Source organism: Pteropus vampyrus, unplaced genomic scaffold (assembly GCF_000151845.1).
Source record: "Pteropus vampyrus isolate Shadow unplaced genomic scaffold, Pvam_2.0 Scaffold489, whole genome shotgun sequence".
NCBI classification, from domain to species: domain Eukaryota; kingdom Metazoa; phylum Chordata; class Mammalia; order Chiroptera; family Pteropodidae; genus Pteropus; species Pteropus vampyrus.
The window spans coordinates 401,540-416,835 of record NW_011889270.1 but is presented as its reverse complement, the minus strand read 5'-3'; the positions used below and the strand labels follow the sequence as shown (position 1 = coordinate 416,835).

General features: G+C 45.4%; 1 protein-coding gene across 2 annotated transcripts in view; it reads left to right on the top strand.

The window, feature by feature from the left end:
- UBE2Q2 (ubiquitin conjugating enzyme E2 Q2) overlaps positions 1-15,296 on the top strand; it is a 42,887-nt gene that overhangs the window by 22,545 nt on the left and 5,046 nt on the right. For both annotated transcript variants that reach the window (XM_023524727.1, XM_011382782.2), the window contains 6 exons: positions 2,453-2,537; positions 3,808-3,868; positions 4,598-4,688; positions 8,119-8,177; positions 12,327-12,375; positions 12,825-12,920. In XM_023524727.1, coding sequence (XP_023380495.1) covers positions 2,453-2,537; positions 3,808-3,868; positions 4,598-4,688; positions 8,119-8,177; positions 12,327-12,375; positions 12,825-12,920 — 441 coding nt within the window. The remainder of the gene's footprint in view (positions 1-2,452; positions 2,538-3,807; positions 3,869-4,597; positions 4,689-8,118; positions 8,178-12,326; positions 12,376-12,824; positions 12,921-15,296) is intronic.

Genomic DNA, 15,296 nt, shown 5'->3' with positions numbered 1-15,296 from the left:
CCCCGCCCCCGCGCGTTTGGTCGTTGGTTCAGCCACGTGGTTTGTCGTCCCAGTCTTTTTATTTATTTATTTATTTGACAGTTCTCAGCTACCGACAGCCACTTTCTACCCTTTTCACCTGCCTTTCGCGTCCTGGAATCACCTCCTGTTCACTTTCAAGCCGGTTTATGCTGCTTTCTCTGCTCTTTTGGGATCTGTGTATTTGAATCTCTCCTACAAAATGCAGTTCACATTCTTCTTCATGAAGCTGCCCATCGGGTCTGTCCTGTCGTGAGCAAAGCAAAGTTAACTTTTCTTTTGACTTAATGCCTCTTTTATAAGAAGTAGCAGGGGGCAGTGAAGTTCGGGGACAGACACAGCTGAGTGGCTTCGGTTTCCTCAGCTCTGAGATGTGGACCTTTCGCAGGACTGCTGTGAAGAATAAATGAGAACGATGTATACAAAACGCCCAGACGGAGCGGGAGGCAGAGCACGAGGGTCCGGCCGAGGAACCGAGCACTGACCACTTCCTGCCCTGTGTTAGGGCTGTCTGTCAACCCCATGTGACCTCTGGGGCCCAGTTCCTTCGTCCTGGGCACAGGTCTCAAGCCCAGGGGATGAACTGTCACGCAGGGAGACACCTGTCACGCAGGGAGACACCGAGTGCTGCGGGCAGGTAGATGATTCTCCTTCCCGTGGTCTTACTCTGTTCATTCAACTGGCAACTCAGTTTTTACAAAGCAAAGAAATTTAGCCCAGCTGTTATCTTAATTATTAAAAAACAAAGTTTGTGGCATCTGTACTTACTATACTTTCTATATCTTGCGATTGCTTCCAGTTTGCATATTATAGTCAAAACCACTACAAATGATTGAACATTTGCACACGACAGACACGAAGTACTTTGAACTTTTCGTACCTTCCCGTGTCATCTTCATAGCCGCAGTGTGAAATACTCTTCCTGGTCTGCAGATATGAGACTGGGTTTAAGCCCGTCAGTCAGCTAGGAAATAAGAGCTTTGAAAACCAGACTCCTACCCAAGTGTTGTGCAGCCATTAACAGTTAAAATTTTACATGGTCTTATTTTTTTAACAGAAGGGCATTCCAAATGTTTTTGTCTTACGACAAATGGTTCCATTCATGTTCGGTCTTAGGATAAAATATCGGTGCGTTTTCATTTTTAGAGACGTTCCAACACTGAAAATAACCGAAACCCGTTTCCCGGAGGTGAACAGGTTGTCTCGCAGTTTCCTGTGCCGTAAACTGGGCCTTCAGTGTAGCGTTCTGGCTCACAGTCTGATTACCGGAACTCTGTTTAGTTAATAATGTGCCACGGTGATGGGCCCCTACACACCTGTTAAAATGGCCTAAATCAGGAGCACTGACAGCAGCAAGTGCTGGCGAGGATGTGCAGCCGCAGGAGATCGCATTTGTGGCTGGCGGGGATGCGAAATGACACAGCTGCTTTGGGAGACCGTTCAGCAGATTCTTACAAATTCGCGCATACTCTTTCCATGTGACCCAGCAGTGTGCGTTCTTTGGTATTTATCCAAAAGAGCTGAAAACGAATGTCCACACAGAAACCTGCACACAGATGTTTATAGCAGCGTTGTTCGTAATTGCCAAGAACGTAGAAGCAACCAAGATGTCCTTCGGTAGGTGATGGACAATAAACTACAGCGCATCTTGACAGCAGCATATTATTCAGTGCTGAAAAGCGACGAGCTCTCAGGTCGTGAAAAGACTCAGGGGAACCTTAAATGCATAATTACGAAGTGAAAGAAGCCAGTCTGAAAAGGCCACACACTGTACGATTCCAACGATGTGACATTCTGGAAAGGCAGAACCATGGAGACACTACAAAGAGCAGTGCTCTGTACCCTGTAGTGGTGGGTCCATGACGTCATGCAGTGTGCAGGCCCATAGGGCACGCAAAGCCCGAAGTAAACCTCAAGGCAAGTCACGGACTTCGGGTGCTGATGCCACGTTGGTGCAGCTTCATCCGTGGTCAGAAACGTGCCCGCCGGTGACGGGCGTGGATGGGGAGCGGGGCTGCATGTTGCAGGGCAGGTCCTGGGAAGTATCTGTACCTTCCTCTCCCTGTCGCTGTGGACGTAAAGCTCCTCCAAAAAATAAATTATTTGAAAATTCAATTAAATGATGGCGTTGGAAATAGACATGTACTGAGTTCTAGGCTATGCAGGAGCCGTGGTGATCTGGACATATTGGTTAGACTTTTTTTTCCCAGATGATAAGAAATAGTATATGACCAGGCTTGTCCCCAATTTTACTGTCCTCTTGAAACTTCGTAACCTTCGATTTAATGGAACTTAATTTTTTTGACTTCTTAAAATGTTGACTGGTGATCCGTTTTCAAAATCTCATCGTATGTGTTTATTTCGGGTTCGAATACCTTAAGTCTTTAGTTATTTGTCTCAGTAGATCTTGGTAAACGGCACGTTTCTGTTTCAGGGTGCCGTGTCGGGGTCCGTGCAGGCTTCCGATAGACTCATGAAAGAGCTCAGGGACATATACAGATCGCAGAGTTACAAAACAGGTAAGGCCCGCCGGCTCTCTGCTGCCTCTCTTGTCCTTATGCTCTTTTCAATTTTCAGGTAGTAAAGTTCATTTCTCATAAAATCAATGGACAGAAGCAGAAATGTTTATTAAGTTTTAGGGACGTGAAGTGCAAATGTAATTAAGTTATCCAAAAATGTGGGGGATAAAATGGGGTGCGTTTACAGTGGTCCCCTGTTATCCGCTATTTTGCTCTCCATGGTTTCAGTTACCCACGGTCAACTGTGTCCCCAAAATATTAAGTGGAACATTCCAGAAGTAAATGATTCGTAAGTTTTAAATCGTACATCGTTCTGAGTAGTGCGGTGGAATCTCGTGCCCTCCTGCTCTGTCCTGCCTGGGACACGAATCACCCCTTTATCCAGCGTGTCCACACTGTACACGCCCCCTGCCCACTGGCCACTCAGCTGCCGTCTCGGTGATCAGACCGCATGAGTGGGAGACACGTTCACGTAACTTTTGCTACAGCGTGTTGTTATAGTCCAGTATGTTATATGATCCATGTACAGATTCTCTGAGGAATCAAATTTAAATCATTAGAGCTTACTTAAAAGCAAAAAATAAGCATAAAAAGTGCTCTATAGCGTACAAGATAAGCCAAACTTACTTCTGAGTAATTAGAAGTTTTGGTGTCCTAACAGTTTTTCTTGCAAAATGTCTAAAACTTCATGTGTAGAAACCTAAGAGCATGTAGTTAAATATTTGAATACTAACATCTTTAAACGTTAAATCGTTTGGTTTTTACAGCATTTGGTTTTTGCAGTAGCAAAAAAAATCAGAGATAGGGTGGAATTGGTCAATACCGCATATTTTATGGTATATCCATAAAATAAAATAATTACTACAGAATTATCGTGACGATTGAGAACGAGTCGCTATACACTAAGCTGGAAAGATGCCCCAGAAAGTCGAAGAAACTATATGTAGAGGGATTCCGTTTTTACAGAAACGTTGGCACGTGCATAGAAGAAAAGTCTTAAGTACATGTGATTTTGCGGTTTTGTCCTCCTCACAGACAGTGGTAAATATTTTCTCAGCTCGTTAAAGAAGCCGCTTCATTCACGGCTCTAATTATCTGTGAAGGGCGTAAGATACCCAGCTTCAGTGGCAAATATTTACAACATAGCTCAGTTTTGTGTTTTAATAGCAAAATTTCTAGCTTTTGATGGTTATTTAGTGTATACATTTCCAGCAGAGTAATAGTTATAAGATTAACTGAAGAGTAACTAACACGCCCTGTATCTTTACAGGGATTTATTCAGTGGAACTCATAAATGACAGTTTATATGACTGGCATGTTAAACTGCAGAAGTAAGTGGCCTTTTTTAAGCTAACCCACCCTTTGTAAGGTTGTCGTGGGAGACTATCACAGTGGAGATTTTTTTCCCCCCTGAATCTGATACCTTTATACTATGGCTTTTCCTTAGAACTTTAGACCCTGTTTCTCTAGTAGTTCTCAGGGTGTTAAAATGAGCTGTTTCTTAGGCTCTGTGATAAGTAAAGTGAGAAAGAGGAAGGAGAAAAAGAACCGGCTGTGGGATAAAGTAGTTCACGGAGTTAGAAACACAAACTATAGAAACCAAAGTGTCTTTCATAACTTGGTGAGATCGACTGTGATAACCAGCTTATATTGAAATACAGGATTTGAGTAGGACCTGAACATGTAGAACGTTTGTTAGACAAATTAACTTTCGTTAGTGATTTCACTTTTTCTAGTCTTGTCCATGGTAATTTTCTCTCTCCTTGAACCCCTTATCTAATAATACAATTTTAGAGGCAACTTTATGACCATTTCCTTTAGGATGACTGCTAACTTTGAATCCTTAGCGGAATAGATTTAGAATACTGTGGTCTTCTCGTGAACATTTAATCCCAGGGGTCGGAGGCTGTAGTGATTGGTTTTTCCAGGGACCACAGAGTAGTTTAGATGTTCTCTGTTTGTAACTTATCCCTGGGGCTCTGTTTCAGCTCTTGGGCTGGTCCGTTTCTGAGCTTAGTACGAAAAAAATCTCTGACTTTCTGTTTTTTTGTAATTCATAGGGTCGATCCTGATAGTCCTTTGCACAGTGATCTTCAGATCTTAAAAGAGAAAGAAGGCATAGAATATATTTTGCTTAACTTTTCCTTTAAGGTAAGAAAATTGTAGGAGGACTCCATGTGCTTCTGGTGGGAATGTATATTTGTACACTCGCTTTGGAGAACGACTGCGAATTACTTGGTGACGTAGGAGATCGTCGTTGCGTGTGGCTCAGAAATTCTCCTAGGTCGGCACCCTGGACGAAGTGAGTGTTCGGGTGACGAGGACACGTAAAGGATGTTCAGAGCAGCACTGTTCATCGTAGCCTCAAATAAAAATAAGGGTCTCTTCCAACAGAAAGGAGGACCGCGCATTTGGACGATTTTCATTCATATAAAGCTCAAAGTAGGTAAAACTAAATTACGTTGTTTAGGGCACGCATTCTCGATGGAGGCAGTGTCACCGTGCAGTGGGGTGAAAATTGGTCCTTGGAGTAAACTACTCTTAGATAACGGCCTGTGGCCCTTCAAGGGGCTATAATACGTAAACAGATACACGCCGTTTAGTGGTGTGAAAATTTCGTGGGAGGGGTAGAGTGAGGAAAAATTTTCTAGAAAGGCTTCTTAGTGGGGCGAAAATGAAAGGAAGCCCGAGAAATGGATTTTTAGATTCATACTTGAGCAACAGAACTATGAAGAAAGGCAAAGGTTTGAGTCCCATGCAGTTTTGGATCTAGGGGAGAGGGACGGGGTGGCTTCTTGTGTCTTGACCAGGGGCGGTCACATGGCACATGTTTCACACACCGTGTAATGATGTACCTTCGTATTTTATGCACTTTTCTGAGTTTATGTGCCATATTTAATGAAGTCATTTTTAAGATGTTAAAAATAAAGGTTAAAAATGAATAGCAATGGAATATAGATAAAATGGCAGGGTCTAATATGGAATGTAAGTGTAGCAGTTTTAAATTCTTTTTTAAAATATACCAGGAAGTGTTTCTGAAGGGTTATGTTTGAATTGTATGGAGCTTCTTTTTGACCTGTTTTTTTAAATCGAGAAGAAAAATTTGTGCAACAATTGTGCAGCAACACAGATACATAGTGTAGAAATCTAAGATTATCTGTTTTAGTCACCAGAAAGGTGCTTTTTATTTCCACTCCTATTAGGATTGGATTTCCATAGTTTAGAGCTTCCTCGGAATCTTATTCGACGATGGGTACAGGTAGGGAGTCGAAGTAAGTCATTGGAATTATGCTGCCTGTTCTCTAAGTTAACTGTGTTTTTGTGTTCCTAGCAGATCCCTGGGTGAAACATGCTGTTTGGCTCCCTTCCCTCACACCGGTTTTATGAGTCGTTCGTTGTTTCTTTACCCGCTTTTATTTGAACGTAGAAGGTTGGAGGTGATTCTCTTGGCCTCCTGACAGCTTTCTCGGAGGTAGCACGCTGGTCCTCCACCTGCTGCTCGGGGAGCTGAGGGGCGGCCTTGGCCTGCCCACCAAGGGGCTGACCTCTCACTCGGCCACCTCGACTACTGTCTTTGCTTCAGCTCCTCAAGAGAAAAGGCTCCTCTTCTTCTGGAAACCTCAGTGTCCAGGCCCGAGCATTTTGCTCGGTCGCCTGAGATTGAGCCGAGGGTGCTTTTCCCTCATCTTCTGTCCGCGTGTTTTTGTGAAGTCGGGCGATCTTGGTCGTTTAATAGGAGCGCTTAGTGTGTTCGTTACCGTTTTGAAATCCGGGTTGAACTCCACCGTCTTCTAGGCGCTCTCTGTTTGTCCTTCTGGCTCCTTGCTTTTTCTCGTTCTTTCGGATTTCTTTCCGTTCCCCCAGTTCCCCGCCTCCGTCAGCTTGGTAATCGTGCGTTCTTTACTCTCCTTCACTGCCTTCCGGTTGCCACACACACCCTTAGCTTGTCAAAGTCAAACATAGATTTGTCCCTTTATATCTTCCCTCTTCCTCATAAATGCAGAGACCTCGGAACACGTACTCCCCGCGGGGTGAGTGCAGCCGTTTCCTCCGTCTGAAACCTGACGCCCGTTGTTTCGTAATGAGTCCACGTACGTTTCGGTCTCCGCGCAGATGTGCTCTGTTCACGGCCTTTGTTCTCCGGGTTCCCATCTACGATCACCTTTCTCCTGCCTCAAGAGCATCCTACGGGATCTCCGGTAGTGTGGGTCTGCTGGTAGCAAAATGTCTTTCTTTCGCCTGAAGTTTGGGAAAGCATTTTCTCTGGTATGGATTTCGAGATCGGAAACTCCTTTCTTCCAGCGCCTCGAGGGAGTCATTCCCTTAGCATGGCTCCCATTGCTTCTCTCGGAGCATTTGGAGCGCTCACATCTCGGGAAATCCTCTATCAGTTTTGGAAAATTCTCGTTCTCTTCAGATTTCGCTGCTTTTCCTTCTCTCTTCTCCTCTGGAGCTCTACACATGACATCTTTCGGTGCATTCCCCCGTGTCTTGTTTTCTGTGTTTTCCACCTTTTTTTGTCTCTCGGCTTCGTTCTGGATGTTTTCTGACCCATTTTCTGGTACACCGAGTTTCTCTTTCTCTAAGTCTCCACTGCGGTTGAACCGTCCATTAAGTTATGAATTTCAGTTACGGTATTTCTGTGATTCAGGATTTTCGTGCAATTCCTTTTTATTATTTTAGTTCTCTCCCAGGGTTTTCAGTCTTTTCCTGTGCATAATCAGCATAGTTATTTTAAAATCTGTGTCTGCCGACTGTGTCATCTCCATCCCTTGTGGTTTTGTGTCTGTCGTTTGCCTCTCGTTTTCTGGCCGTGTTGTCATTAGGTCTCACATAACTGTAATTTTAGCGATAAACACAATACACGAAGGGCCGAAGAGCTGGTCTGACGCTTTGGATGGTACCCTTCTCCAGAGATGACTCACACGCGGCCTGTCGGGCGCCTGGGCACCGGCAGCCCTGGGTCACTGAGTCACACGGGGGTTGAGATGACGTGAAGCAGGGCAGCGCTCCCTGTCAGCCGGGGTACTTTGCAGTGTGTCCTTCGGGGCCCCAACTACAGTGCGGGGGCGGATGAGGCCTCCCCTCCGTGGACACCGAGCTCCAGGGTTTATTTTTAGCGCCCTACACAGTGACCCGTGAGCCCTGCTCGGCGTCCGAACCCCTGTCTTCCTCTTCTGCCATGGAGAGAAAACCCACGGGGCGAACGGGGCCCTGCTCTCTGGTCCCTTTCCTTCCTCCTCTGAGCTCTGTAATGGTTACATTTTGCCACCTTCTCCAGTTTTCCGCAGGAGGATTGATCCCGAGTACCCAGTCTGTCTTTACCGGGCTGTTGCTTTGTATGGTTCTGCTGTCAGGGGACCCTTCATGCAGTTCAGGAATTTACCACATCATGGCTGTATTTGGGCCATCTGCTTTGTTTTTTTATTTCATTTTTTTTTTTTTGGTCCTATTTTCACTCGTATGACCCTCATTCATCGTCAGATAATAAGGGTCCACACTCCTTATAGACTATTTTAAAACCTCCTAAATGTACTATTAAGGATATTCTTGGCATTAAACGTGCTTATTTGCTTTTTAGGATAACTTCCCATTTGATCCTCCGTTTGTTCGAGTGGTGTTGCCTGTTCTCTCGGGAGGGTAAGTTTAGTGATGATTTTCTTTGACGGTGCGTGTCAGAGTCTTTTGGAAGCCTCGTTCGATGCGGGGAGGCCTGGAATGCTAGGCTTCACCCCGAAGTTTCTGACCGAGTGAGGGGGGCGGCTGAGAATGTACGTTTCTAAGGCAGTGTCAGGTGAAGCCGATGTTGCTAGTCTGGGGACCACGATTTGAGAACCACTGGTATAAACCATTATGTTGTTTATAGGTAGAGTTTTTAATGGCCCCTATGTGCATATATTTTACCATGAAAAACCTAATGTCTTTAAAATATAAATTGTGATTGAGCGCTTAGGGAAAGTTCGGGTTACAAAGTGATTCCCATGGGCCCATGATCCTAGGAAGTCACAGGCAATCTCATGGGCCTCGAGCTGGCCATGGAGTCTCCTCTGAAGGCGGAGTCACATGGTAATTGTCATGCATTTCCCTCGCTCCCATTGCTTTTTTGTGGTTGGAACTCGTAGGGAGGGTGGGGAAAGACCGGAACTCGTACCTAGGTTAGTGGCGAAGTGGTCTGCAGGCCCTCCAAGTAGGAGCAGTTGAACTACTTTGAGAATCTGAAGTGCTCAGCTGGCCAGGTCCACTTCATGAGTTAATCCATGTTACGGTGATTAAAATCTAGAAACATTCAGCGTTTACTTAGATCACCTCTTTGGTTGATATAATAATAGTTTCACTGAGATTAAAAAATAAAGGCAGCTACAAATGAATAAGGAAAGGATTTGGAAAAGTTTTGTAAATTCAGGATAAACAAAATTTTTATCAGATCATTCTGAAAAGTGATATAAACTCGACGGGCATAGATTTTTCACCTTTTTGTTCTGAGAAGTCCCAAGAATTTTAAGAATTTATGATCTTAGATAATTTGCCACCTAGCTGTGGAGACAGACACCTAAAGTGGTGAATATCGCTGTCCCTTGGGCAGGGAAGGCGACTGGCTCCAGGACCGACTGCTGGGATGGGAGCTGCTTTGTTTCCCTGTATTTCTCCAGCACCTGGGACAGTTCCCGGCACTGAGCAAGTCCTCGGTGAATCCAGTCGGCCCTCTGTGTCTGAGGGGGGTCGATTCCAGCGCTCCCCCCAGGGACACCGAAATTCGAGGATGCTAAAGCCCCTTACGTAAGACGGCGGGGCACTTGACGTCACCTCTGCACATCTTCTCATTTACCTCAGATCATCTCTCGATTACTTACAATACCTAACACGGCATAAATGCTGTGTAAATAGTTGTTACGCTGTACCGTTCAGGGAACAAGAAAAAGTCTTCACACCTTCAGTACAGGTGCAGCCATCCTAGCCTGACTGCGTAGTACATGTCAGCAACAATATAATATTTAAAAAAAATAATTTTGATCTGTCCATTATTCAAATGAGTAATTTGAATAAGTCAGCTTGTGCGTGATGCCATCGATGGTCAGATGTTAAGTGTAGACTGAAGCTCTGAGCTGAAGGAAGGGACCAGCTCTGGCGACAGGGACCTGGGCAGAGCAGGCCTGGTCTCAGCCTGGCCAGCTGGCGGGGCTGGAGGGCGGGTATCGACGCACATGTCCTCCCACGGGGGAGGGGCAGGGAATTGCTGACGGGATGTCTCGTCGCCAGACAGGACCACGGGCCGATGGCGGGTTTTCTTTACTCGGTGAGCAGATCTTTCTTTAACTGGTTCAGGAGCAGGGAAATAGCAGTGAAAAGAATGTTTTAGAGATGTAAGTCTGGTGACGGCAGAAGAGGCCAGTTAGGAGCTGACGCCACTGAGAGAGGGAAGCGGTGACAACCTGAGTTGGGACCGTAGTAGTGGGCGGGACGGCCCGTGACAGGTGAATGCTAACCTCAGGCAGAATGTAAAGACTCGGGGTCCACAGCCAGCCGTTAGGTGAGGAGGGGGAGTTATTGGCTGACTTGGGAAGAAGCAGAAAGTGGAAGCCCTGGTGAAAAGGGCTCGCGGTTGCAGAAGGACGCTGCAGCTAAGCGCGGTGTCTGGACCGCGGCTGGTGGCCGTGTTTCACGTCGCTGGAACGCTGCGATGGGGCTGTTCCGAGGCCGCTGGAGACGCGTCCTCGGCCGGCGTCCTCCTGCCTCAGTCGTCCGCGAGAGAGCCCGCGGACCTCTAGAGCACCGTGGCCGTTTCTGTGCCGGGGGGCCCGGGTCCAGCGCCCCCTCTCACCGCCGTCCTGGGGCTCTGCTGTGACACTCCACACCCATTTCCTCACCTCGAGAAAGGGCAGGGTCAGACCCTTGGACTTGGGCCGACAGGCCTGCCCCCTCCTTGGCTTTGTTTACATCCGATCACTGTCAGGAATTTGGCTATAATATAAAAACTTTTCATTTCCCTTTCTCGGGTCCTTCGGCGGCTGTGTCGTGTCGGTGGCCTGGTGCGGGGCTTTGTGCCCGAGCCCGGAGCGAGCGGGGAGTTCCTGGGCGAGGGAACCCGAGCACGGGCCCCTCCAGGGGGCCTCGGCCCCGCAGCCCTCCTCTCAGAGATGAGCCCCCCACGGCTTTGCACAGCGGACAACTGGGGAGTCCTTCCCGGGCTGGGGAGCCCGGTGCAGCGCCGGGGCCCCTGACCTCTCGGGGGACCTCCACAGCAGAGACATCCCCTCCCGATCCTTAACCACCACGTGTGGCTGTAGGGCCAGCCCCCTTCCTGGCCTCCACCCTTCCTACCTGTCTCGAGATGGCTGTTTCTTTATGTCCTGACTTAGAGGACTCTGTTCAGCTGGTCGTCAGGCGATTCTCAGTGGCGATCGTTCTGTAATTTAGTTTTGATTTTCCTGTGGTGGTGGCCGGAGGCGAGCACAGCGTCGGCCTCCTCCGTCATCTCACCGGAGATCAAGCGCTTAAAGCTCACTGCGTACAGGATACGCTCTGAGCCCGGCGCGCCATTCGAAGAACTGGGGACAGAATCCTCTGTCCAGGAGCATGGGAGAACGTACAAAGAAGTTTAAAATCCCGTGATTCTCCACCCAAATTTAATATTTTGGATTTTCCCCCCTCCTATTAAACTTTTACTACGAAAGCTCTCAGCATTTGGGACAAGTGAGTAAGAGACAGCTGCTTGAAGTCTCCAGGATGGGGCGTTATTGAATACTTCCCATTAATGAATAATTTCACTGTAACTATTACTATTCATGGTCATGGTCTACGGTCGAAGTTTTTAGATTCCTTACTGCTCTGTAAAATAATTTGGTTTAGTCAACATGAGGATGCATTCGGTAGCCAGAATGCGGAGTCCTCAGGCTAGATGGTCTAGGCAGGTTTTACGGGGCGGGGGCGGTGTGGGGTTCGGAAGAGTGGGCAGCAGACGGAATTTCAAGGACAGGAAAGGCAGAGTCCTAGAGGACGGGCAGACATTGTGGTGGGCTTAGTTTTCGCTTGGACCTAATCAGTGGTCTGCAGCTTATGTATTTTCAGGATGTCCACAGTTTTTCTATAGTTGTCATTCTCTTTATTTTAGAGCATCTAGTTAATGTACTTAGAAGTTTAAAATAACTTTAAAGGAGGAAATGACTTTGTTTGAGAAAGTGTCACAAGGCAGAAGGATCTCGATCTAAATAATGACTTCCTAAGAGACCTGGGAATCCCCAGACGTTGTCTTTGGTTCCGAGAACAGTCCTCAGCATGAGCGAGAGGAATCGAGGTGTCCCAGAGAGGGGCTCCAGGGCCAGACCATGTGATCCTCGCAGCAGAGGGGACATAAACAACTTAAGGCATCACTGCAGATGTTCATCACTACAGCTGTGGTAAAGTCATTGCTTCCGCTGGAGGAAAACCGTTGGCCGTGCAACACGATGGCAGAGAAATTTTCAGATTTCTCGAATACCATTTGGGGAAACTGAATCTCCAGCCTCTGTTCTCTGCAGTACTTGAGGCTGGGTTCTTAGCATCTGTATGTTAAAGTCTGAGTGTTCTGTTACTAAGAGTACTATTTTTAAAAAATCGACTGAATTAGAACAATGACATTAGAATTTTTAAATTGCCCGTAATGGTCCTGTAACCCTAATAGCTGTTTTCATTTTTCTGTGTTATCTTCTAATCTTTACATGTATGCATACTTTCTTAGTAATGGTACTTCAAAAGTCAAGAAGGGGTACTGAAATCTAGAGAATTTTGTATGATTCCTGTTTTCTGTTTAAGGTACGTGTTGGGCGGCGGTGCATTGTGTATGGAACTTCTCACAAAACAGGTGACTTTTTTTTTTGTGGCACTCATATTTTTCTGCTTCCATAGGTTGTTTTGATTTATGTAAGTTAGATTCTGAGTGGAAAATCTTCGTTTAATAGCACCTACTTAAAAATTTATTATCTTTTAATAGCTACTTTACATAATGAAAAAGCTACGTAAACTAGTAAAATGACATTGTACTTTGTGCTTAATCTGTGCTAGGAGAGGCAGAAAGTGATGTTTATTTAAAGTCATAATTTGCTCACGTTTTGCATTTAGAACACGTGTGCGTGCGTGCGTGTGCGTGTGTGTGTGTGTGTGTGTGAGAAGTTTTGGAAATGGTCCAACTTTAGTTTTCCTTCTTGACTGCAGACTCCTTAATGTCAGTCGCTGTTGTTGAGCTGTCACATGCCCTTTCGTGACACTCTCCCAAGTGGGGATTGGGAATTTCATTGCCTCTTCCCCCTGTAGGGCTGGAGCAGCGCCTACTCCATAGAGTCGGTCATCATGCAGATCAATGCCACCTTAGTCAAAGGCAAAGCCAGAGTGCAGTTTGGAGCAAACAAGGTACTTTCATTACGAATGTCACATGAACTATAAGATAGAGTTCCCGTTATCTTATGAGGCTTCTTCCTGTCTTTTTATTTTAGTCTTTGTTATTTTTACTATAAACATGTCTATAGTTTGGATTTTGTTATTGGTATATATGTAGTTAATTCCCAGTGAGCATTTATGCGCTGGGCTCTAATCTAAACTTTTTATTCGTCTTAATTTTTTCAGTCCTCTTAATAACCTCGAAGTAGCCACTCTTATTACCCTGGAAATAGTCCTCTTAATAACCTCGAAGTAGCCACTCTTATTACCCTCATTTTGTAGACGAGGAAACCGGAGCACACAGAAGTTAGGCATCTCGTCTAAGGTCACAGGTGGCGGAGCCAGGTCTGGAACCAGATAGTCTGGCGTTAGCCCCGTTCCTGACCTGCGAGATCCCTCGGTGATCCCATTTCCGTGAGCCATCTGGCTTTTGTTTCTCTTCCAGGGAGCGGGGCTTGCTACCTAGACTAAGAGGTCCAGGCTTCTCTTCATAAACGAGCAAGGTTGGGGAGCCGATGCTGAGACCCTCGCGTAACCCTGGGTTTCTCCACGGTTAGCGTACAAAAGCGGTCTAGTGCTGGCTGTGTCCACGTTCTCATCAGAACCAGACACAGACTCTTTAGAGGCACGCATTTCTGATTGAAGCCTGCAGGATCCCCAGAGATTGAGACCAAGCGAATACGAATTCACAGTGACAGATCACAAGCACACACAGTGGGCAACCCAGCACACGAGAGCTGGGAAACACGACGAAGGAGAGGTATTTAGTCCCGAAGACTCGAGGTTTTAGAATTATCAGATACAGAATGGAGACTTAGATATTAGAATTGTGAGAAAATGAAAATATGTGAAATCTAAAGAAAAAAGAATAATAAAATCGAGCAAACAATAAGAGCATCAGGAATGATGAGACGGATGTGAAAAAGAATGAAATCGAATTTATAGAAATAAAAAATATTGCCGAAATGAGAAACTCAATAAATGGATTAGACATCGGAAGAGAGAACTGATTAGAAGAAACAACTCAGAATGTTGCATGGAGAGGCATGGGATAGACAGCGTGGCAGAAGCTACGAAGTGGATGTCAGAGCAACGTCTAGAATATGTCTTGTTGGGATCTCAGGAGGAGATAATAAAACTATATTAAAAAGCGAGAGAGATAGAAATCAGAAAGTCGGGTGATAGGAGCCAGTCCGAATAAATCAGCCACAATAGATATAAGTGAGACGTAGCTGTCGCGTCAAACAAAATATGATTTTGGAGCAGAAAGCATTAGTGACTGCTTGAATGATAAACCCCTAAGTTAACCAGGAGGGTATAATTTTTTACTTTCTGCACCTATTAAAATAGCCTGAAAATACAGATTAAAAACTGATAAAACTACAAGGAAAAATTGACAAATTCACCATTATAGTAGGAGATTTTAATGTACCTGCTCGTGGTAAGTTAAGCAGACATGTCAAATATGTAGAAGATTTGAATAACCAATTAACAAGCTTGGTCTGATGGACAAATCTAGAACTCTGTACCCAGTAATTAGATAACTACATATCCTTCCCAACCATATGGAAAAACATGTCATCGTAAATTAATCCATAAAGCAGGTAGGAATATTAAAAAATAATTGGTGCCATATGGAGCATATATTTAAATATGATGCAGTTAAGCTTAGAAGACCATAACGAAAAGGTGAAGAAAAATCTACACGAAACTGGAAATTAAATGTACTTCTAAATCACGGTTTAAAAAAAGTCATGAAAATTTAAAAAGATTTGGAACTGAACCCCCACCCACTGCCTCTCCTCCCTCCTTCTCCCCCTCTCTCCAAATGGCGGGAGGATAGGTAGGAAGGAGACTTTCCACTTAGAATGTCTTAACACATTTTTTATTCTCGTGCTGCGTGAATTTATTTGCAAAAAAGTTCTGTGGCATAATATAATAGGTGCGTACCCCTGTGGAGACTGCTCATGACATGGTAGTTGGAAGTTAAGATGCAGTTCGGTTGTACTGAGGGGGACAAAATTAATCCCAATTTGGCTCCTTGAAAGAGGTTCTAAAACAGGGCTCCTTTAGTAACGGCTCGGTGCCACTTACGGGCGTTCTTTAGATTTTGAACTCCAAATGTCATTTATCTGTGTAGTCCTTAAAGCTTAATATATTTTGGATACAAGTCAGGAGGAAGAGAGTTTGAGTTCCACTCAGGTCCCAAGAGCACCCTTTAACTGATTCACCCGTGTGGAGAGGGACTCCGAACTGTGAAGCTCGTAGATTTTTGTTGGAGTACAGTTTTGATTTTGTTATCCTTCTAAAATAGTAGAGAATAATGAAATTGAGAAATGAGGGTAGTCG